Below are 21,367 nucleotides of genomic sequence, written 5' to 3' on the forward strand. Positions count from 1 at the left end.
TTCGTCATTGAATAATAACTTGTTTCAAGTCTTATGTAACTGTGGTTTTAAGCACAAAAGAATTTACCCAATCAGCAAAATTTAGTTATTTTAAAAAGTAAATAATAGCAACATACAATCACAAGTCCGCTCACTATTTTTAATTAAAAATGCACCTTTACAGGGCATATAAAAACGGCTGTAACTAAAAAAGCTTTTGATTACAAATCACGAATATATGTATTATATAAAATAAATGTTAACAAAAATTCTAAAAGATGAATTTATACATTTTTTTAAATTACCGCCATTTTTTTTAAATTACACTTTAAACAATGAGATTAAACAAAATATATTGTGTCTTTAAATTTCGTGCGTTTACAAAAATTAAAAAAAGCGGGAAAAAATATAGACGGATTATCTATAAAAAAATATGGTTGAATCGCTGATGCTATTTAAAACGCAGTTGTATTAGTTAGGTATTAAATATAAGTACATAAGCCTTCTATGTATTATTGCTGCAAGTTATTTCAGCTCACATATAGCAATAGCTTTATCACTCTTTTTCATTTGGGTGGCTCTAAAAAGAGCCGTTTGTTAGCAATCTATTAACAGCAGCAATCTACTTAGAACTTGTGTACTTTGTAACTGCTTTGGTTCCCTCTGAAACAGCGTGTTTGGCAAGTTCACCAGGAAGAAGTAAACGAACTGCAGTTTGGACTTCACGACTGCTGATGGTTCGACGCTTGTTGTATTGACACAAACGGGAAGATTCGCAGGCTACTCGCTCGAACAAATCGTTCACAAACGAGTTCATGATCTTCATTGCCTTGCTGGAAATTCCAGTGTCGGGATGAACTTGCTTGAGGACTTTGTAAATGTAGATTCCGAAGCTTTGCTTTGATCTCTTTCTTCGCTTCTTCTTAAGTTCAGCTTTCTGAGGCTGAGTCTTAGCGATTGCCTTCTTTGGTCCTTTGCTTGCGGCCATCTTGTGTTTTCTTGTCGATGTAGATGATATCTTCGTAGTGGATTCGAAAAAATCGATGTGGTATCAAACGAATAATTTCACGGGTTTATAAAGAAAACGGTATGCAAATTTTATTCCAACTGTAAAAAACTAAATTACCAATCACTGCGCCATAAATTACAGAAATATTATAGAATACTTTTTAAATGGAGAATAATAAAAGAAAGAAACTTGATTGGGTAATCAGCAAACAAGAATTGTAAAAAACGGCGCCAAAACTTAGACAAGATAAAGCAATGCGCTATACAAAAAATATTGCAATAAAAGTAAACAAAAATATATAAACAATTACTAGGTCAATGAAAAATACAAAAGTGCAGGTTGAAATTGTTAAAAAGGATTTGCAACTACGGTCATTAATTTAAATTCACTTAAAATTTAAGAACAAATTTGTCATAGAAAAATCATTCCGCCAAGTACATCTCCATTTTGTAGATAAATCTTTTCTACAGTCGAATTTTGAAAGAGCTAAACGATAAATAACAAAATATTTACCAACATTTACACAAAATACTTAAAGTTTAAGTTTGGTTACTGTTTAGGCGTGAAATTGTGAATAACTTACTTCATAAAGTCGGGTGATTTGGATAAAACGTGTTCAAATTCCGATAACCCAAGTTGGTTGTCATGATCCAAATCTGCTTCTCGCATTACCTATAAATATAAAAAAAAAATTTGCAAAAACCCAAAATTTTTGAAAACATGCGTTTCGCTTCGGTCTGGTGCTCTTTGTAAAAGTTTGGAAATGTTATGACGTTATAATATATTTAAAGGGTACTATGACGTTATATTAGTTCGGGTTAAAAAGGAAAGTTGCTACAAATGCAAAAAAGTATTTTTAAGAACTTAGGTTAAATTTCAATTTTATAAACAATTTATAATGACTAATACTTGTTTTTTACATAAAATCGCAAATAAAATGGTGCGATTTATTTTTTTTAAATAAAAAACTGCTACAAAATTAAGTAAGTTAACATAAAGGGAAATCAAATCTTTAAACGGATTGTTTTGGTATTTTAATTTTGTGTTAACCCATTAAACTGTTTGCAAATCAACACCTGGCAATACACTAAATATTTGTTTAAATCAACCACGTGGTAATAATCGATTTTTAAAAACACCTGAATTCGTTTAAATTGGTAAACGCTTACACAACAACATTTTCACTAATGTGCACATAAAAAACATTTTTTTAAGTAAATAAAACTAAAACAAGATGACACCCTAAAATAACGTTTTAGTATTTGAAAACATTTCGGTCACATCCTAATTTGATGGTTTGTAGCGTACAAAGTTAAGTAACATAACACCATAAACAACAGTTTGAAAAATTTTAAAACAATGTTTTGTAAATATGCCAGTTTTTGTTATCTCTATGAAAAATTTTTGCAAAATCCTATATGTCAAAACTTACCGCCTGAACAAGACTCTGCGTCAACTCTTCGTTGTCTAACCCATTAGAGTCATTAGTAATTAAACACACAATACGTTCAATGTCCTCGCCGTCTACAAAGTTATTTTCGTTTGCGTCTAAAAATAAAAGTATGTTTGTATTAAGATTTAAGTATTTTACGAAGAACTTTAGTCTCGAATGGCGTTTTAGGTTTAAAAAAGAAACTAGTTTTTTTTCTAAATGAAGCTATTGTATTGCTGTGGGGTGTAAAATATTATCGTCTAAAAAAAATAAAAAAATCGATTTGAGTACCGAAAATATTGAAAGCGTATTGCGCTTTCAAAGTAAACGAAGCGTTTTCCGATAGCACGTTCATCATGTCCAAAAAATCGTCAAAACTTAAATAACAACTCATATCATCAGTTGAAAATACCTCACACATCCGATCCGAAAATGGATTTCTCTGTTAGTTAAACATTAATATGTTAGTTTACTTTACAAACTTGTTTGATAAGATTTATTAGGCAAAGACGTAAATAGCTTTGCTGACTAATATAAAAAATTAATGTATGCAAATAAGCAATAAAAAATGTACATGCTTTAAAGCAGTATTTTTTGTAATAAAGTAATAACTAAACGTTTGACTAGAAATAGTTTTAATTTTAAACTTAAGCACCTTAAACTCGGGCAGTGATTTGATTTTTTCTGGCGAGACTCTGGTTGCTCGAGCGTCTGTTCCATTAGGCACCAGAGTCTTAAACTTTTTAAACAAACTAAAGTAAACAAACTGCGTGTTAAAAACAGTTACTTGGAACCTATTAATAATTAACACGATAACTTTGTATATTGACCAAAAGCTTATTAAAGAAAAGAAGAAATTGTATATACTCTTTAAAAAAATTAATTTCAAAACTTTAAATAAACGTGATATTTATTTCCAGTCCATTTAACATTGGGCATAGCAACGCATTAAAGTTTTTTTGTGTGGCGATAAAATTCAAAGAAATGTAAGGTACAACAACACGGTAGATTGCACTTAAGTATAACAACTTACTCGACTATTTCGCCCTCACTGAAGTATGTGACGTCGGTATATTCGGCTAACTCGTCCCTTGAAAAGGCACTTGATGATATTCCCATGGTTAAAACAACTTGTTTTTACAATTTCGATCTCAAAATTTCTCACTTTTAAATATTTCAGCCTCTGGTAAAAATAGATTGCTGGTAAAAGCCTTAAAAAAGTTTAACTTACTTTCAGTTTGTCAATTATTGTAACATAATAATAAATACAAGCCTACTGAACTTTGATATAAGCCAGGCCTTTTGCCAATACTTCTTTTAACACCGCGCAAAATGTAAAACAATAAAGCAATGTTGTGTCACAATAGCAACAACAGTATTTATGTCACCCTTTGTTACCTTCTACCACTAAAGATTACGATATGTTATTTTTTATTATATATCTTAGACGTAGCGTAACTGACTACCGCCTAAGCGTTCACGCAACAGTGTGAAATTAATGACAATTGCAAACATTAAAAATGTCACTAGTTGTTAAGAAATTAATGGTTAACTTCAATAACCGCAGGTATAAAGTTATTTGTTATGTCATTGTCGTTCTAGGGAATCTGAATTTCTAAAGCCACCCCTATTGTTAGACTGGCTATATTTGAAGATTAAAGGTTTAGTAAATTTTCTCTTTTATTCTCTTATTGTGGTTGTCGTACATTTGTTTAAGTTAAATATAACTAGTGTTTGCTTTGGAGGCATATGCCTGATTATTCGGAATCTAAAGAGCCACTTGCCTTACGTTTTATTAAAAATATTAAATGTTTGTCTTTAATTAAATGCTAGCCCACTATACACTACGCCAAACAATATGGTTTATTTTATTTTTACTTTCTTCTTAGCTTGCTTCAAAATTTAAGCTCGTTTTTTTTCTGGAAATTTTACTAGTTCATAAATAAAATTTCCGCAAATCATTAACTTTTTTCAATTTTTAAAATGGTTAACCTAATTTTTTTAAAAGTTGCGTAAAATATTAAATACGCCAAAACGCAATCAATTTAAATTTGAGTATTTTTTTTCTTTAAACTATTTTTTCTAAAAACTGTCGTTATATCATATTAGGTCAAGCTATTTAATAACTGATGACATTTCGACATATGACATAAGTATATTACAATAGAAATAGGTAAGAATACAACTCCGGAGCGCCCACCTGCGACGATTTAAAATTGCGCCAATGCGTTGAGATATGCTCACAATTTTTTAAGTAATAATAAAAAGTTTGTTATAATAATATTCATCGCTAACATAACTATATTACTACATTAACGATGTTAAATAAAGTTCAAATTTTTAAAGAACATTTGAAAAGTTACAAACTGTAATTAGGTAAAATCAAACGGAAAAATAATGCGTGTTTCTGCAATTAAAATGCCTAAACAAATAAACTGTCAAGTGTATAACTCTAAATCTTTCCGTTTAATCAGAGAAACATCATTAAAAACTAATCTTAAAAACAAACAAGAAATAATAACAATTTTTAAAATAGAGAAAAATAATTTTACCAAAATAACATATATTAAAATGGAATTATTCTATTAAATAACATAAAATTAATGAAGTATTTATTTAAAAACTATGCTTATAGTGTTAAAATAAGTTATTTACCGTTTACAAAATGTTTTAAAATTTAATTTGCTGTATTTTTTAATATTGTGCATAGGTTTAGAAAAAAAATAAAAGGTATTTTAAAAAAAAATTAAAATATCTTAAATTAAAACAAATAAAGTCTCCCAAAATTATTTATTACTTCACACCAATTAATATTATATCAAAGTTAAGCCTTCCGGATAAAGTTATATTCGTTTTTTTCTGGTCTGCATGTGCAGGCAATTTGCAAGCTATACCAAAGCGCAATTCCAGGCAGAAATGCACCAGGCCCTAAAACGCTGATGCTAAAAAATATAGAGAGGAAATAGTGCAGTCGTATAGAGTAGTTATATATAGTCCTATCGACGTATATACTGGGTCACTTCATAACGTAAGGGAGAAGGGAAGGTTTAAAATCAGAAAACAAAAAATAATTACAACCAGAATTTTTTTTTTCAAATTAAATATTTTGTAACTGTCTTTAATTATTGAATATTATCCTTTGTTTTTTCAAAAAGGAGTTTTTCTTTAACTTTTAATAGCTTTAGTACGTGTTTTACGGTATTGATACAAAAAGGTTTATAATAAGGAAGCGTTATCTGAGTTATGTTACATTGTAGGGTTATACAGATAACACACTTTCTTCCCCGATTTTTCTTAGATGAGTAATCTTTATATACCCACGTAATATAAAATGCCTTGCTGATTTTAGTTCAGATCAAACCGCGAAAAGATAAACCTTTTCTGGAATATGATATGTTATTAAATATATTATTTAAGATTATGTGGTAGACCTAACATTTGCAGTCAGAAACGAGCGAGCAGTGCGTGTCTAAATTAATTACACTAGGTTGGGTATTGTTCCCACTAACTTGTCAAAATAAGAGTAGCCAGAAAAGAGAGTGATCAATTTAAGTTTCTGTTTCGTTGCAGGGTTGGGAAGTAGCTCATTAATTCGCGTAAAAACTTAATACTTAGTTTAATAACTGAAAAAAGACGACATCACCCTGAGATAAAAATAACACAAAATGGCAGGTCTTCTTCAAATTGCACCACCAGGCCAGGGTACGACAACCGGGCAACGAGACCCTTTTCACCACGACCCCGAGGACTTTGCAAGAACTGGCTTTGCCGATTCGTATTCAAATCCTAGCGTTTTATCGCCGCAGACAGACACCTACAACGAGGCCTCGTCGACGTTACTGCCACGTACTCCCGATTCATCGGATAGTTATGGCACAGCTATCACCACGAACTCGTTTTCAGCGGGGCTCAGTAGCTCGTTTTTTAACACCACGTCCAGCTACATTACCCCGACAACATATACACTTACCCCGAACCAATACCACAGTGCTGCAGCATCGCCGTGGTGCCGAAGTTCAATGCTGGGAGGTTCGCAGTTTGGTACCGTTGGGCAATACCAATACCCCTCTCAATATTCGTTAAATGGGATGTCAAGCAACATGCCTGAGTTGACGCACGGGTATACTGGCCTATACCAAGACACAAGTATTACAAACAGCGCTTATAGTTCCAAGGTTCGGAATCTGAGAACAAGCAGCGACGCGAAAAACAGCAAAAAGGTAAAGTTGAAATAGCAATATTTTTTAAATAATCGCTGTATTGTGTACACAAATTTTTACTTTCAGGCAAAGTTGTATTTTAAAGTATTATGCGCGCATATTTGCATATAAATTAATTTCCCAAAACATAACTTATGTTTAAAAAGCTATAAATAAGATTAGGTATGGAATATTCTGCACAGGTGGCCCCGTTCACAAAGTTTTCACGCCTGAATTTTGCTGTTCCCGATTGCCTTAAATTTGATATTTCCGTATTACTTTGATAATTTTCTCGGTTGCCAATTCGCTCCCACGCAAAATCCGAGCTATCTCGCATCATTTCGTTTCTTGTTTACGTCGAGTAAACGCTGCTTTGTTTTCTAATTTATGTCAACATGTGTTAACAAAACTTCACCTTAACAAACGTAATGACGTTTTAAGGCCAATTTTGTATTTTGTAGTCAGGCAAAATATTTTTATAAACGAGTTTATATTTAACAATCGCGTTTTAAAAACGTCATTAATAGAAATGGTATTTAAAAATAAGATTTTTTCACATTGTTTTTGTATTGATGCAAATTTACAAATAGCCATATTAACAGCATTTTTTAAGAAAGGTCGTATATTTGAATACATTATCATATTAAGATATCATTTTGCAAACTACATCACTAAATTTGTTACAAAATTGATTTTAGGAAGAACCCAGAATTCGAAGACCGATGAATGCGTTTATGTGCTGGGCGAAAACTGAACGAAAACAAATGGCACTGGCGTTTCCAGACCATCACAACGCAGAACTGAGCAAAATGTTGGGTATGTTGTATATTCAGGAATTTTATTATGTTTACATGTTGTTTTTCGAGTCAATTTGTCATAAAGTGGAAATGTTTAGTTAAGAAGGTTATGCTGTAGAGCGCGTATTAGAATGCAATCGAAATCCGAGCCATTTTGGTATAGTCGACTATGCCAACTGTTACAAAATTTCCAGAAAAAAAACGCTATATTTTTTTTAATATAAAACTCAAAATGTTATATTTTACAATTTTTCCACGTGTTTAAATTGTTTTTACCCCTGTAGATATTCGATCCATGATATTAGTGCCATAAAGTTAAAATGCGGTTACTATTGTCAGTTAAGCTTTAATTGATAGTAAGTTCTTTGGAACAGCAAGTCCTATAAACATTACAACTTGGTCAATAAATTCCTACTACTGACGTTATTAAATTCGGTTGATTAACATATTTATTACATAACAGTAACAAAACAAATAATCATACACTAAAATAAAAACTAAATAATTTGTTATTTAAAAATCTCTATATTTGTATGGGCAAAAATACATATTGGCCTTCTTTTTATGGTGCAATTTAAATTTTATAAATAAGAGAATCAAAATTCAAACTTCCTTATTATAAACTTTTTTTTTAGTTTCGTATTTAACTTAAATCGTGGGGTAAAATAGATTTGGTTTACAACGACCCAAACTATTTTAATAGATTTTTTAATACGATTCTAATAATAAAACCAAACAAAGTTTAAAAATAAAAACAAGAGTCGTCATACGAAGTAGGTAGTAATAAAAAGTTTTTTTGTCGACTTCAGCTAAATGCAAGTGATAGTCACAAGATTCTAAATGGAATGACGCATTTAAGGAAGATGCCTTTTCCGCTGTTATACTCTCTTTGACGTCATTAGTTTTAAATTTGGCGCTCTTAAAAAATTATAAAGCAAGAAGATGACCTTTTAAGCATATAAATATTGCTAAATTTAGATAACATTTAAATGTTATAAGTTAAAACATAAGATTTTGTAATGCAATTCAGACTAACATGTTCAATTTGAAGAACTATGTTAAAATTATTGTTGCATACTCAACTTGGAATCCAGTAGTGTTAATGTTGCAACATGATGATACTGAAACCTATTCCTGACTCACAGTTCATGTACTTACATTTCGAAAATCACGTTTTTGTAGATTGACAAGGACGCCATGTTTCCTAAATGGGTCGCATTTCTAAACCATTCCTTGTATGTAAAAGTCAAGCGTTACCGGTGCCCAACTTAATCGGAATCAATATCGCAGGAGAATTCGAAAATTAATGTTTCCTTTTGATAACAAACATTAGTGGGTTGATTTGAGTTAGCGCTTTCACCTTTAGACCCGCGTGCATTTTTTTCGGAAAAATAAAGGCGCTAGTAAATACCGCTAAATTCGCAGGCAAGGAAACAGCATAGCTGGATTGGCAAATTAGATTTGATAAACAATTGCACAGGAAACTTACTGAGAATAATTAAACGTCGATTAACATAAGATAATAAAAGCATGTCTATCCGATTATGAGAAGCAATATGGTAGGAATCCAGTTCTTTTCTTCGAAAAGCAAAGCAAATCTTTGTATGGCAACTTATGAGCCATATGATAAACCATTAAAGCTAGGATAGCAATCCAAAAGACATCTTTCTTAACTCTCTGCATACACAACAAATATTAAAAAATATATAAAAATTTAAACCGATATTTTTGTAGTACCTTGGTTAGCCTTATTTTAATTTTTTTTAATTTTATTTTTTTGTTCAGGTAAAAAATGGAAAGAAATGTCTACCGAGGAAAAACGACCCTACATGACAGAGGCCGAAAAGTTGCGGACCAAGCACATGCAAGAGCATCCAGACTACAAGTACAGACCACGGCGAAAGCCGAAGGTAAATAACAAGAAACTAAAAAATTCAAACCGGCGTATACATGCGAATGGAACCATTTCCTTAATTAACTTAAGGGTTAAAGATCAGTTAATAAGCTTTATTTTGCTGAATACTAAATATTCAGTTACTAACTTTATTTCCTGCATTGCACCATTGCAACTTTTTCTTTAATAGAATTATATCACTTTGTTAGTCAGCGGCACATGTTTTAAAATTGTTTTATTTGTTAAAATTTCATTTAAATTCTTTTTTAGGATCCAAAAAGTCGGCGAGGAAAATCATTGTTAACAGATGACAAGTGTTCAAGTCTCAATCCTTCACAGTAAGTTTAAACGATATACTCTTTTCAAAAGGCATTAAAAATATATCATTTATGTATTTGCATAAGATCTTTAAGGTGCGACTTGAGTAATGTGTTTTATTTTAATTTCAGATACAAAATTTGCAAGCTGAATAGTTACAAAACAAACAACCATGTTGAAAAGGCGTTGGGTAGCTCGTTTTACTCAACAATGGCAGCAAAAAACACCCAAATTGGCCAGCCTTCGAAATTATCAAAAAGAAGATCAATTTCAGACGAAAAATCTACCTCAAATATGTATAAATCTTATACCACTGATTCAGTGGTAAGGGATAGTTCGACTTACTCTCTTTTTAATGGAATCATGCAAGCGACCAACAGTAATTTCCAAGGTTACCAGTATCAGAAAAAGCATTTAAAATCGAGCGATATAGTCCGTAGTTTACTAAATACGTCGCCATACGCTATGTCAGATGTAAAGAAATCACAATATAACACCGACAGCAATATTGATCACCCAAACACTGTCGATTATAACTCTGCTTATACAGCTGCTGGCTGCTCGTATAATGGCAGAAGCCTAGACCAAACCTACTACCAAGAATCTAATTGCAAAATGTCACCTTCGGCCGCAATGGCAGGTTACTCGACATATAACGAATTGTTATTAGCTTCAACTAACCACAACTACCCAGCAGTTGGTTACAATGGAAATGGGTATGATCCAAAATATTGGAATCAGACCTTTGATACGTCATACGATGGCCTTTATGAAAAGCACCTTCGACCTAGCTACATTAGCGAGATCGTGCCTAAAGAAGAATACAATTCTGGTCTTCCAAGCCCTGAAGATCAAATTCCTTATAGCAGTTTTAAACACGAAGATCCTGTTCAAGTCCGAAATGGAGCTGGTGAGTACTTTAACAGCTTCTCGACCCCAATTCCTTACGAGCAGGGCTACGATTTGAAGCCGAATTACAACAACAACTCTGACACTAACACAATTCAAACTAACAGAGACACTGACTTTCTGAGCTATATACCACCACCAGTATTAAAGCAAGACTACTCCAACTTTGATGACACGCCGAAGGGATTTTACCCCGAACCCGTCGACAGCGTAAACACTTCTCATAATAAAGATATTACAAAGGCCAGTCAGCAAAGTTATCAAGGCCAGAATACTATAGTTCTGCCATTTTGTCAAGATCAAAAGACGTCGAATCAAGCATACAGCTACTACCCTGCAAATTCGGAAAGCAGTCCTTTTCAAGACGAGTTTTCAACCTTCGGAAAAACTCCCAGTTCAAGTCAGGATACAACTTCTTTTTCCGATGAAGCAAAGTTAGAGGCAAGCATCCCAGTCTCGGGACAACAAGGCTTCTACGCCGGAAATAATGATTCTTCCCCCGCAGATGAAACGTCCGCGTGCCCGATGAATTTTCAAACATCGGCTGACGAAACAGCTTCAAACATGCAACAATTCGAGTCAAGCGAACCCTCGCCGACCATCGATCCAAACTAAAAACAAAGTACTTTATACTAAGACCGTACTTTGAGCAAGAATTCGGTTTAAGCCGCCAGTATTCCAGACGCATGTTCAAAATAATGTTAACGTTTATTGTGGTGACAGCAATAACTGATAATGCGCCCAGCACTACGTTGCCATTTTTTAATCTAAACTAAATTAACACTGCCTTACATTAAAAGCATTTTTTGAACTGAAGTTAAATATTAAAAAAAAATAAAGAAAAAACAAAGTGAAGGAATGTTTTCATAGGAGACCTAGTTGTTTTATTTGTTTTTAGACTTGCCAATGTTGTTGGCCACTTTGATATAATTATATTATTTATTTAACCTAATGTGTAATCAAATATATTATATGGACTAGTACCGCACTGTTTATTTGTAGTAATACTGTATAATCGTCTAAAGCTATGGATGATAAGCATTTATGTATGAACAATAGCAATACCGCTTTTTTAGTACTTCAACATTGTTAGTCAAATTTTACTCCGTTTTTTTGTGTGTGATAAAAATAACAATTTTTGCCACTGTAAAAGTAATTTTGAAAAGTTTTGCTAAACACAAAACAAGAAATAGCTATTTTTCACTCTGCCACTGTCGGAGATGTTTAGCGTTTTTTTATCTATATTCTTACTGATAATTTTGTGTTGCCATTTTTTTATTTATTATTTTGTTGTTTTTTTTTTGAACTCAGATCGGTGTTAAAATAAAATGTCAGGAAGTGAATGTAAATGTATACGTGTGCCTGGCTGTTTATCCAAATGAGCAAACCCTATTAGTTTGTTGTAAAATGAGCTCGCTTATCAATAAATCAAGACAACGCAACAAGATTTCCTTAGGGTTACTATGAATTATCACAACCTGGACGCATTACTGATCTAATATCTGTTTATAAAATACAATATTTGTATTTAGCAGTGCCAAAAATGGGTGAAGCTCTCACATATTACATTTGTTATTTTATTAATTCAATATCTACAAACAATTTAAAATTTAAAACTTGTGAACAATTCTTTAAAAAAATATATATATGATAATATGGTTAAAAGACAGGTCAGATTAACTCAGAATTTTTTACTGAGAATTAAAAACAATTTTTTATGAAAAAAATTAAAGAATCGACTTATTCAAAATCAGGCTTCCGGGTTTGGGAACCAAACAAAATAGTTTTTAAATTCATTGTAAAATTTCAATACATTATTTTTTTATGCAAATGACGCAGCCATATTGAATGGATAGAAAACCGATTGTAGTTGCAATTAATTTGAATACAAAGAAACTTTTGATCGTCTTATATGGTGGTTAAAAATGAGCTAATTTGGGCTAATATAAATTTTCCTGAAAAAGTAGAAAAAAAATTTTAAAACCAACATCACACAATTTTTTAACGAAGTTACAAAAACAAATCAAATAAGTAACCCCATAACGTGTGATGTACAGTTTAAAAAATCCGGTAAACTTTCGGAAAAAAAGATGGATGTACGGTCGACAAAATTACCTGTCACTTGTCTGACGTTTGGCGGCGTTTTAATGCGACACATTTACAGCTTGTGCGTATATCTGCACGAACGTTAGATAGCATGTGTCGAAATGCGTTTGAATAGACGGAAACGCCAATCACGACCAAAAGGAAAGAACTGACAAGCTATGAACCCCAATATGAGACCGCATTAGTGATTCGCGTGTGGTGTAGCGTGTTAATGCTCTAACACATCAGAGATTGGTTTGCGAGCTCGAGCTGGCAACCCAAACCGCAAACGCTCCAAAGCAAGTGCAAACCTTATCCAAGTTTAGCAAATTGCATTTGCCGGTGTAATCCGACATTTAGCAATTTATTTTGACCTAATAATAGTCCCCTTTAATATGTTTACCAACCATGATAAAAAATACCGTAGATAGGGCAAGGGAAAGATGCACAAGCACTTCCGCAATCTAATTGCCACGTGACCAAGCCTGACGTCATCAGGAAAACATTTCAAACTTTGGATTAGTATACATGGTGCCCTAGGAAAAAACAAACGTGTCAAATTTTTTTCTTCTGCCTTGTCATAATTACATTTTTTTTAGTTAGATGTTAATTTATATGTGATTGCCAGACATGTATTTATCACTTATTTAAATAGAGATTATGTACATGGGTTGCAAAAACCTGTCAATAAAAGTAGAACAGGTCATATGGCTTCAATTTTTTACAAAACAATTATGACCGTCGTTGTTTGCAAAATGCAGGTTTTCAAAAACTGAATTTAAAAATAAATCGGGAAGAATTGAATGACTCTTTTCTTGAGCACAATGGAATTTACGTCGTGGTTTCGAAGATGATTACTAATACTTCCCCGCGCGCGAACTGCCATAGATAATTCGATCTCGCTTCCGTGTTCTGCAACTTTCCAACATTTCTGGCAATCTTAGTGAATACAACAATGAGTCACGTTACCACTAATTGGCAATATTGAGCCGACGAGGCCCTATAGAAATCGACTAGGAAACTCTTGAATAGATAAGACGATGCGAAACTAAAATATCTAAATAATGGCTGGGTAAAACAAGCAGTTTTTTGCAAAGCTAATTTTTTTAAACTGCCAAAATAAAAAGGATTATAATTGTATTTACTGCTGGTGCGTTGTATATATATTTTTTTTTTTTATTTTGTTTATCACCATTTAAACAGCAGTTAGATTTTTGTGTGTTAAGAAGGTTAGTCATACTAAAATTGTAAGATATCTAAAATCATCTGTTGCTCTTTGTTCCAGCTAGCGGATGAAAGAAAAATTGAAAACGAAATAAAATAGTTATCGTTCCAAACCGCACTATGGGCACCCACATTAAATGAGTAACAAAAGTTTAAAAAAACGACAGAACTTTATAAAAATTTTATCATTGTTTTGATAATTCTTTATTTTGATATTTAGTAAAAAAACAACAAAATAAACTGCCACATGCAACTCGAGACTGGGTCGGAGTAACTGATGTTACTCTATGTTTAAGTCGCGCATTCGACTTTCCCACATCGAGGATTAAGATATACACACACACAAAAAAAACTAAATTCCTATTATTATACCAACTTTTTGTTAACAAGTTTTTGACTTCTTGTTTTTAGTTTTTGATTTTTTATCTTTATTTTTACGCTTTTTGACCGATACAATCTTGCTATCAGTAGTATTTTCTATGGAAGCACTTTCAATTTTTATAGATTTTTTCTTTTTTCTTTTGATTTTGGGAGACTTAGTTTCTACTTCAAATTTTGTAGTCGATTCTTTAATAACTTCAACCTTAATATATTTAAAAATTCTATTATAAAACATCTGTACAGTAATGTGACAAATAATGTGACATTTACATTTAAAATAATTAGGTAAGTTATATACACCTGTTCTTTGGAGGAACTCTTTATTTTTTTCATTTTCAAAGCAAAATATTCTTGATAGCTGATTTGTGAGGTAATGTTATTCTTCGATTCTTGCTCTACAGTTGATTCTTCTTTATTCACAACAAGGTTACTAGTATCAGAATCACTTGAAGAAGATTCATTCTGATGGTTTAGAAAACACAATGTTGTAAATAAGTTTTTGTTTCAAAAAAGTTTAAGTAAAAATATCTAGATACTGCTACATTTCTGGCAGCGTGGTGTTGTGGTAAGAATACTTGCTACACCACACATGAGGTCATAGGTTTAATCCCTACTGATCTCATGCTGTAGCGCCCTTGAGTAAGGCGCTTTAAACGGTATAAACTCCTGCTGAGCCAGCACTTAATCAGCAGTATAATTATCGGGCAATTATAATCTATAATATCCCAAAACTGCCACAGGCAACTCGAGACTGGGTCGGTGTAATTGATATTACTCTATGTTTAAGTCGCACATTCGATTTTCCCACATCGAGGATAAAGATATATACAAAAAAAAAATTGTTAAGATCAATATATAGATCAGTATATTTCCCTTAATTATGAAACAATTGTTTTTAAATTTACACAAAAAATTAATTGTAAAAATGCACCAACAATACCCGGCTCTTACTTGCAGTTAACGTAACACACTTTACTAAACTATAACGAAAATTACTTAGTTGCAAGTGTGTGTGCTTTTGTACATTCCAAGTTAAATAACACTTTTTATATATACAGTATATTAAAACCCTAATATTAACAGTATATTGAAAAAAATTAGCATGAATCTATAAAAGTTACTTTACTACCTCAGATAAAACTGTAGGAGTAGATGTTGCACTATGAGATGATGATCCAAAAATTGCATCCATGTCTGCATTCTTGTATCGAGATAAATCTTTTCCTAAATATTGCAAAACTTGTTAGATTCACGACATTTAAATGTTGTTTAATTACCTTAAATGATTTTTAAAAAAATATATATTTACCTTTTGCGAATTTTTTATAATGAACTCTCTTCTTTTGAAATTTTGACTTTTCCTCCAAACTAGAAACATTTGTTAAATCGGAATCCACTTCTGCAAAATTATGTTGTTAAATTCTCCATTTTTATTACAATTAAAAAGCTCATAAAAAATTAAGTTTACTTTCTGTATTGTTTTGCTTGTTCAAGTCAGCCAGAAGTGAGGCAAAATCATCTTGGTGAGCAACCCAGTTATTCTAAAACATGAAAAAATATCAAGACATATATTTTATCACTTAAAAACATTATTTTTTTTTTTAAACCAACATTTTAATAAACTTACATCATGAGCAAGTGTGCAGCCTACACCTCTGTTATCAGACTTAAGTCGAATTTTTATTAAGTCTTGGTTTCCATCTTCATTCGCTCCTAAACCCTATAAGTTAAATATATTAAATTTATGTTAAACAAATAGGACAAAGAGTTGTATAATTAGGGTCACATTAAAAATGTATCCATAAAAAATGCATAGTACACATATATTTTATACTTATATAGACTAGAGAATTTGGAAACAAAGTTATAATATAATAAAAAAGTAGTATATACACATCTTATTTTTTTATTATAAATCTTTATCCTCAATGTGAAATGACTGACTTTACACCCTTTACATAATATTACATGCTTTAAGTTGTATTTGGTCATTTTAGAATAAATTATTATATGGCAAGATCATTTTTTTGCACAGCATGAGCTTATACTGTTTATAGTGCATTACTCGTACAAAATAAGTAGTAAAAACAGTTTTTTTTTTTACCTTTCCTTTCGACCATCCCATTTTCTCTAACATCTTGTGTCCAAATTTGCTTTCATCGTTGGTCCATTGAGTATTTCTAGGATCCGCAGACCATTTTTGTTTTCTTCGAGCTACAATTAATAAATTATATATATATATATTTTTTTGTATATATCTTTATCCTCAATGTGGGAAAGTCGAATGCGCGACTTAAACATAGAGTAACATAAGTTACTCGGACTCGAGTTGCCTGTGGCAGTTTGGGATATTATAGATTATAATTGCCTGGTAATTATGCTGCTGATTAAGTGCTGGCTCAGCATGAGTTCATACCATTTATTGCGCCTTACTCAAGGGCGCTACAGCATGAGATCAGTGGGGATCGAATCCACAAACTCATGTGTGGTGTAGCAAGAGTTCTTACCACTACACCACGCTGCCGGTTAAATTTCAGTTACACACCCTGTTTATGTAGGGCGTGCGAAACTAATAGAGATCCAAAAAATAATAGTTTGGCAAATAAAAAAAATAGAAACAAGCATAATTTTTTTATTTAAAGGATTAAATCCACATGTATACATTTATTGCCTAAGTGATTTAAACCATAAGTACTTACGTTCTGCTAACATTTCAATTGATAACAACAAAAACCTTCAAAAGACCCTAATTTATGAGTTTACAAAGAACACTTTCAACATTACGTAAAACTTAAACCTTTCCAAAAAACACAAATCCACATGTCCAGAGTTGCCATTTAATTTTAAGTTTATATGTTAATTTTGTTTTTTTGCTTTCTATTAGATTTTCAATATATTAAATAGCTTGCAACTCAAATATTGTGTCTAACATTAAGTTAATGTTTTTACCCTATTAATTGGCTTAAATTCAAGTTGCATTATTAAAAAATCTATTAAAAACATTTATACAGGATAACTATTAAAAACATTTATATAACTATTAAAAACATTTATACAGGAATTAATAAATCCGATAGATTTAGCCGGCGTGAACTTTATAAACATAACAACAAATTAGCACAATAATTAAATAGTTTCTAAAACAAATTACTGGCAAGATAAACAACACAATAAATTAACAAAAAGAGTTCTGGCAAAACTTAAAATTACGCTAATTTAATGTTAAACAATATAGAAGCAGATTTTGTAAAACGTGAACATATGGTGTCATGTACAAAATATTAGTAAGCTAGTTTACAGATTGTGCTGGCATTTCTTGTGGCGACTCAGGCTTGCTTTTTCTCGAAAGCTGGCTTGACATTTTGAGCATTGATATAAGAATTTTCCAGTATGAACCTTAACAAAAAAACGTTATAATTTTAACAAATATTTTAACAAGTCAAGGTTTTACAATCTTTTCATTTCACAAAAATTAAGTATAAATTTTATTTACGTTTTTGTGCTTGACAAGACTTGAACGCTTGGTAAATTTCGCTTCGCACTGGTCGCATCGAAAGGGTTTTATGCCGTTGTGAGCTAAAATATGATAATGCATCGACGCCTTATCCCTTACTCTTGCACTGCACAAAGTACATTGGAATGGCTTCTCTCCAGTATGCACCTAAAAAGTGAAATAAATTAAACAAAGATTGCATAAAGTTTGGTCCATATTTATTTAAAGTAGGTAATCGGTTTGTTACCTTTTGATGCCGTTGTACGTGACCGAGTTGGGTAAAGGTTTTTCCGCAAACGTTACAACAATATGGCCTCTCTCCAGTGTGAGATCTAAGATGAACGGACAATCCTGAAAATGCAGTAATAAGTAGTTGGCTTAATTTATTATGTAAACATAAACTAAAAAAGTTTAGCTAGAAAGCTAACTGTTTGACCGGCAGCGAAGCGTAGTAGTCCATACATTTACTACAATGAGGTCGTAGGTTTAATCCCCACTGCTCTCATGATGGAACTAACGCCTTTGAGTAAAGTGCTATAAACGGTATGAACTCCTGCTAAGTCAGCAGCGTAATTATCGAAAAATTATATTCTATAATATTCCAAGTTGCCAAAATCAACTCTAGATTGGGTCGGGGTAACTGATGTTACTCTATGCTTAGGTCGTGAAGTCGACCTTGCCACATCGAAGATAAAGATAAAAAAAGAAAATAAAAAAATATTGAAAAAATAACATTTTGTTAAGGTTTAACAGTGCAAGCAAAGTTTAACAGTGCAAATATTTTATTTCTGCCCGATACACATAACGTTAAATTGTTTTATGTTTTATTTAATTACAACATTTATAATTTCATATATCCTTACCTGCTTTGCTTGGAAATGTGGAGTTGCATTCGGTACAATTATAACACTTTCTGTCATTCGAAGTAATTTCCTTCACTCTTTTATCTATATTGTCCGTGATGTTATTATGGTTTTCATCCTAAAGAAAATGTTAAAATGATCAACTGACAACAACATTTAAGACAGGCCTGATTTAATCACCAGACCTTACTGCATGTTATATCACGTTAAAATGTGGTTTTATAGGTGCGGCTAAACCAACTTACTTTTTCATTCTGCATTTTCGGATCTACTTCTTCATCAGCATTTTCGTTGGTGGTGTTAGTTAATTCGGACATATTTTCCTGTTCTGGTGAATATTTGTTGTTCAATACTAAAAAAGGACAAGAATTAAATGTTATTGTATTTGTTGTTGAACAACATTAATTAAAAAAATGTTTTTATTAAAATCAGTAGTAATTTGATAGTATTTAACATTGTAAAATAATTTAAATCGATCTAAAAGCCAACGGTTAACAGCATTTAAAATTTACACTTACGAATAGAGGGCGTACTTGGTGTTTGGTCTAACAATTTCTGAAGACAAGACGGCGTAGATTTAGCCCCGTGCAAAACAATGTTGGGTAGTTTAGCATGATCGATATGTCGATAGGAATTTTGGCACATTTGATTGTGTATCTCCCAAGCCCAGGAATTTTGAAATAAAGCGCTAAAACACAAAGATAGTATATTGCGATAAGTAGTCTGGTAAGGCGGTTTGCTCGTCAAAATCAAATAAAAACCGTTTCAAAAGCTTATAAACTACTTCTAAAATTAACTATTCTTAAAAGTTGTTACTTAAAAACCAAGTATAATTACCCACAAAACGGACATATGCACAATAACGGAGAAGAGATGTTATAGATCGAATATAAAGGCATGGTGCTCAAGTCTTCTGCCTCAAAAACTAAACCATAAATATAACTTAAACCAATAAAATAATAACATGACTTCTTGAAATGTATTTTACCTCTCGATTTCCTAATGTCTAAATTAGCGTTGTCTTGGTGTAAATTCTTGTTATACAACAAACCCTTATTATTAACTACGTCGTATTTATCCATTGTATTCTTCTTTGTTTCCAAAAACCTCCGACATACATCACTTACCTGAAAATAAAAAACGTCTTGACGTAAAGGGGATTAATAATTGTGGAACGAGTGGTTTTGCACAACGGACTTTAGCCCGCGATTTACTTAAAGCCTAAACAAAAATGTAAGCTAAACGTACCTGATTTAACTTCAACAGATCGGCAGCGCAAATCACTTTGGAAATAGACTCGCTTGCGACCGTCATCTTTGAAGTGTAAATGATCTCTAGGATAATCTTAAACGGTTCTGAATGCACCTCTACAGAAAACAAACAGCGATGTTAAAGTAAAAGCTTTGGCTAGCAGAAATGCATTAAAATTAAACTTACCTAACGATAAAACCGAAGTGGGTTTTATTTCTTCGACTTTCGACTTTAAATAAGAGCTGCTGGCAGACAGAATCGACTAAACGTTAAAAAAATTAACTTTAAATCCTTTATATTTATAGTAGCAATAACTATTGTTAAGCTCTTAAACGTCATAATTACCGTGTGCGCATAAAATATGACGTCATCTTTAGTAACCACTCTAATATCACATAGTTTATCACAATTCAGTCGTTGCTGGTTAAGTACGTCCATAATTCCGCTGGGGAAATCTGAAAAACTGTGAGAAAAGGTCCCCTCTTTGGCTTCCTCATTTTTGGCTGTCTTTCTTTTACTTTCCGACATCGCCGAACAATGTTTACTTTAAATAAAAATTGATTGGTCTACATTACCGCAAAAAGCAAACTAACAACTGTCCCTAAAACAGTAAGAAAAGTAATTTAGATGTTCGCTATTATAAAACAACAAGTGCTCGTTACGCAACGCCAGGCGTTACATAACACATCGGCGGACCTGACGTAATGATCGCACCTCCTCCAACCACAATGATACTACAAACACATTAACAAGATCTAAATTACGTTTTATTGTTTGTCATTCTGAATTCTGATGAAATATTAACAAATGTCGAGGCTTGTTTCTGGTTCTTATTACTAAATTCGTGGAATTATGTCAGGTTTTTAAGTGGAGCTATGATGGCTAACAATGCCCGAAGCAATTTTGTTATGTAACATATAATATTTTTGGCTAAATGATAGCCTCATTATTTTCTACACTTGACTTCGTTTAGCATTTGGGTGTCTTGAAATACGAACAACAATTTTTTTTAATTAAAATATGACGTGCTTTTGCCCTTGACGCGAGTTTCAACGTTCAGGGAAACGGACTAGAAAATTGACGAATTTCTCAGTTACGTAACATCTAAATACCGCATTTACGACTAAGCAAATATCACGTATTCCCGCTCAGGTTATTAATAAAAACAGAAAAACAAGATTTAAAAGGAAAATCAATTCAAATTCTCCGTATTTATAAAAAAATGCTCAAAAACAATTTTGAAAACGTAATACGACTTACCACCTTATTTTTAATACAAAAAGAATATTAAAAAAAAGTTGCAATGGTAAATACTTTCTAGTTAAAAATCACAAAAATTATGTTATTTTCCAATTTTAAAGAAAATAAAGAAGCTCCGTGGTAAAAATTTGAACTTCTTTACCTCAAACGAACCCGATAAAAAATTGTTTATTTCTCTTTAGTTGTGTTTTGAGATTAAATAATTCGCCCGAGGGCAGGGAAGTTATGTAACCCAAAATTTTTAAGAAAAAATCAAAATTACTTAACCATTAA

The 21,367-nt window shown here is 32.0% G+C and overlaps 5 protein-coding genes across 8 annotated transcripts; 1 reads left to right on the forward strand and 4 right to left on the reverse strand.

Moving 5' to 3' along the window:
• Positions 1 to 118: 118 nt before the first annotated feature.
• Positions 119 to 967, reverse strand: LOC145751616 (late histone H2B.L4-like). Its single transcript, XM_082567802.1, has one exon. The coding sequence runs from the start codon at positions 965 to 967 to the stop codon at positions 602 to 604; it is 366 nt and encodes a 121-aa protein (XP_082423928.1). The 3' UTR covers positions 119 to 601.
• Positions 968 to 1,062: 95 nt separating this feature from the next.
• Positions 1,063 to 4,493, reverse strand: LOC145751615 (calcium and integrin-binding protein 1-like). Its single transcript, XM_082567801.1, has 6 exons — positions 3,454 to 4,493; positions 3,076 to 3,172; positions 2,712 to 2,862; positions 2,421 to 2,536; positions 1,572 to 1,660; positions 1,063 to 1,474 (listed from the first exon to the last, which is right to left on the reverse strand). The coding sequence occupies exons 1-6, from the start codon at positions 3,537 to 3,539 to the stop codon at positions 1,453 to 1,455; spliced, it is 561 nt and encodes a 186-aa protein (XP_082423927.1). The 5' UTR covers positions 3,540 to 4,493; the 3' UTR covers positions 1,063 to 1,452.
• A 1,592-nt stretch (positions 4,494 to 6,085) lies between these two features.
• On the forward strand, positions 6,086 to 11,800 carry LOC145750693 (uncharacterized). Its single transcript, XM_082566781.1, has 5 exons — positions 6,086 to 6,640; positions 7,318 to 7,435; positions 9,202 to 9,326; positions 9,581 to 9,648; positions 9,760 to 11,800. The coding sequence occupies exons 1-5, from the start codon at positions 6,086 to 6,088 to the stop codon at positions 11,150 to 11,152; spliced, it is 2,259 nt and encodes a 752-aa protein (XP_082422907.1). The 3' UTR covers positions 11,153 to 11,800.
• A 2,017-nt stretch (positions 11,801 to 13,817) lies between these two features.
• On the reverse strand, positions 13,818 to 17,055 carry LOC145749469 (PIN2/TERF1-interacting telomerase inhibitor 1-like). Its single transcript, XM_082565238.1, has 8 exons — positions 16,927 to 17,055; positions 16,332 to 16,441; positions 15,855 to 15,947; positions 15,696 to 15,768; positions 15,537 to 15,626; positions 15,357 to 15,451; positions 14,528 to 14,689; positions 13,818 to 14,429 (listed from the first exon to the last, which is right to left on the reverse strand). The coding sequence occupies exons 1-8, from the start codon at positions 16,937 to 16,939 to the stop codon at positions 14,229 to 14,231; spliced, it is 837 nt and encodes a 278-aa protein (XP_082421364.1). The 5' UTR covers positions 16,940 to 17,055; the 3' UTR covers positions 13,818 to 14,228.
• A 139-nt stretch (positions 17,056 to 17,194) lies between these two features.
• Positions 17,195 to 20,462, reverse strand: LOC145749467 (zinc finger and BTB domain-containing protein 8A-like). 4 transcript variants are annotated; one of them, XM_082565237.1, is made up of 11 exons: positions 20,180 to 20,462; positions 20,021 to 20,096; positions 19,832 to 19,950; positions 19,635 to 19,710; positions 19,421 to 19,508; positions 19,102 to 19,271; positions 18,829 to 18,935; positions 18,584 to 18,701; positions 17,968 to 18,071; positions 17,721 to 17,888; positions 17,195 to 17,623 (listed from the first exon to the last, which is right to left on the reverse strand). In XM_082565237.1, the coding sequence occupies exons 1-11, from the start codon at positions 20,360 to 20,362 to the stop codon at positions 17,522 to 17,524; spliced, it is 1,311 nt and encodes a 436-aa protein (XP_082421363.1). In that variant the 5' UTR covers positions 20,363 to 20,462; the 3' UTR covers positions 17,195 to 17,521. The 4 variants fall into 4 exon arrangements, with proteins under 4 accessions (XP_082421363.1, XP_082421362.1, XP_082421361.1 ...); XM_082565236.1 differs by having other exon boundaries at positions 19,421 to 19,496; positions 19,572 to 19,710; XM_082565235.1 differs by having other exon boundaries at positions 19,572 to 19,710.
• Positions 20,463 to 21,367: the final 905 nt, after the last annotated feature.

Source organism: Corella eumyota, chromosome 4 (assembly GCF_963082875.1).
Source record: "Corella eumyota chromosome 4, kaCorEumy4.1, whole genome shotgun sequence".
Lineage (NCBI taxonomy): Eukaryota > Metazoa > Chordata > Ascidiacea > Phlebobranchia > Corellidae > Corella > Corella eumyota.

Bases quoted from the DNA above. Each gene is read 5' to 3' on its own strand.
- LOC145749469 (XM_082565238.1), bottom strand. The intron at 15,452-15,536 runs GTAAATATATAT...TGCAATATTTAG, and splicing joins TTATAAAAAATTCGCAAAAG to GAAAAGATTTATCTCGATAC. The intron at 14,690-15,356 runs GTAGTAAAGTAA...CTAAACCATCAG, and splicing joins CTCCTACAGTTTTATCTGAG to AATGAATCTTCTTCAAGTGA.
- LOC145751615 (XM_082567801.1), bottom strand. From the start codon at position 3,539: ATGGGAATATCATCAAGTGCCTTTTCAAGGGACGAGTTAGCCGAATAT. The intron at 2,863-3,075 runs GTGCTTAAGTTT...TTTAACTAACAG, and splicing joins AATCACTGCCCGAGTTTAAG to AGAAATCCATTTTCGGATCG. The intron at 1,475-1,571 runs GTAAGTTATTCA...TTTATCGTTTAG, and splicing joins AAATCACCCGACTTTATGAA to CTCTTTCAAAATTCGACTGT.
- LOC145749467 (XM_082565234.1), bottom strand. From the start codon at position 20,362: ATGTCGGAAAGTAAAAGAAAGACAGCCAAAAATGAGGAAGCCAAAGAG. The intron at 19,711-19,831 runs GTACGTTTAGCT...TTTTATTTTCAG, and splicing joins ATCTGTTGAAGTTAAATCAG to GTAAGTGATGTATGTCGGAG. The intron at 17,624-17,720 runs GTAAATAAAATT...TTTTTTGTTAAG, and splicing joins GTCTTGTCAAGCACAAAAAC to GTTCATACTGGAAAATTCTT.
- LOC145750693 (XM_082566781.1), top strand. From the start codon at position 6,086: ATGGCAGGTCTTCTTCAAATTGCACCACCAGGCCAGGGTACGACAACC. The intron at 7,436-9,201 runs GTATGTTGTATA...TTTTTTGTTCAG, and splicing joins AGAACTGAGCAAAATGTTGG to GTAAAAAATGGAAAGAAATG. The intron at 9,649-9,759 runs GTAAGTTTAAAC...TTTTAATTTCAG, and splicing joins TCAAGTCTCAATCCTTCACA to ATACAAAATTTGCAAGCTGA.
- LOC145751616 (XM_082567802.1), bottom strand. From the start codon at position 967: ATGGCCGCAAGCAAAGGACCAAAGAAGGCAATCGCTAAGACTCAGCCT.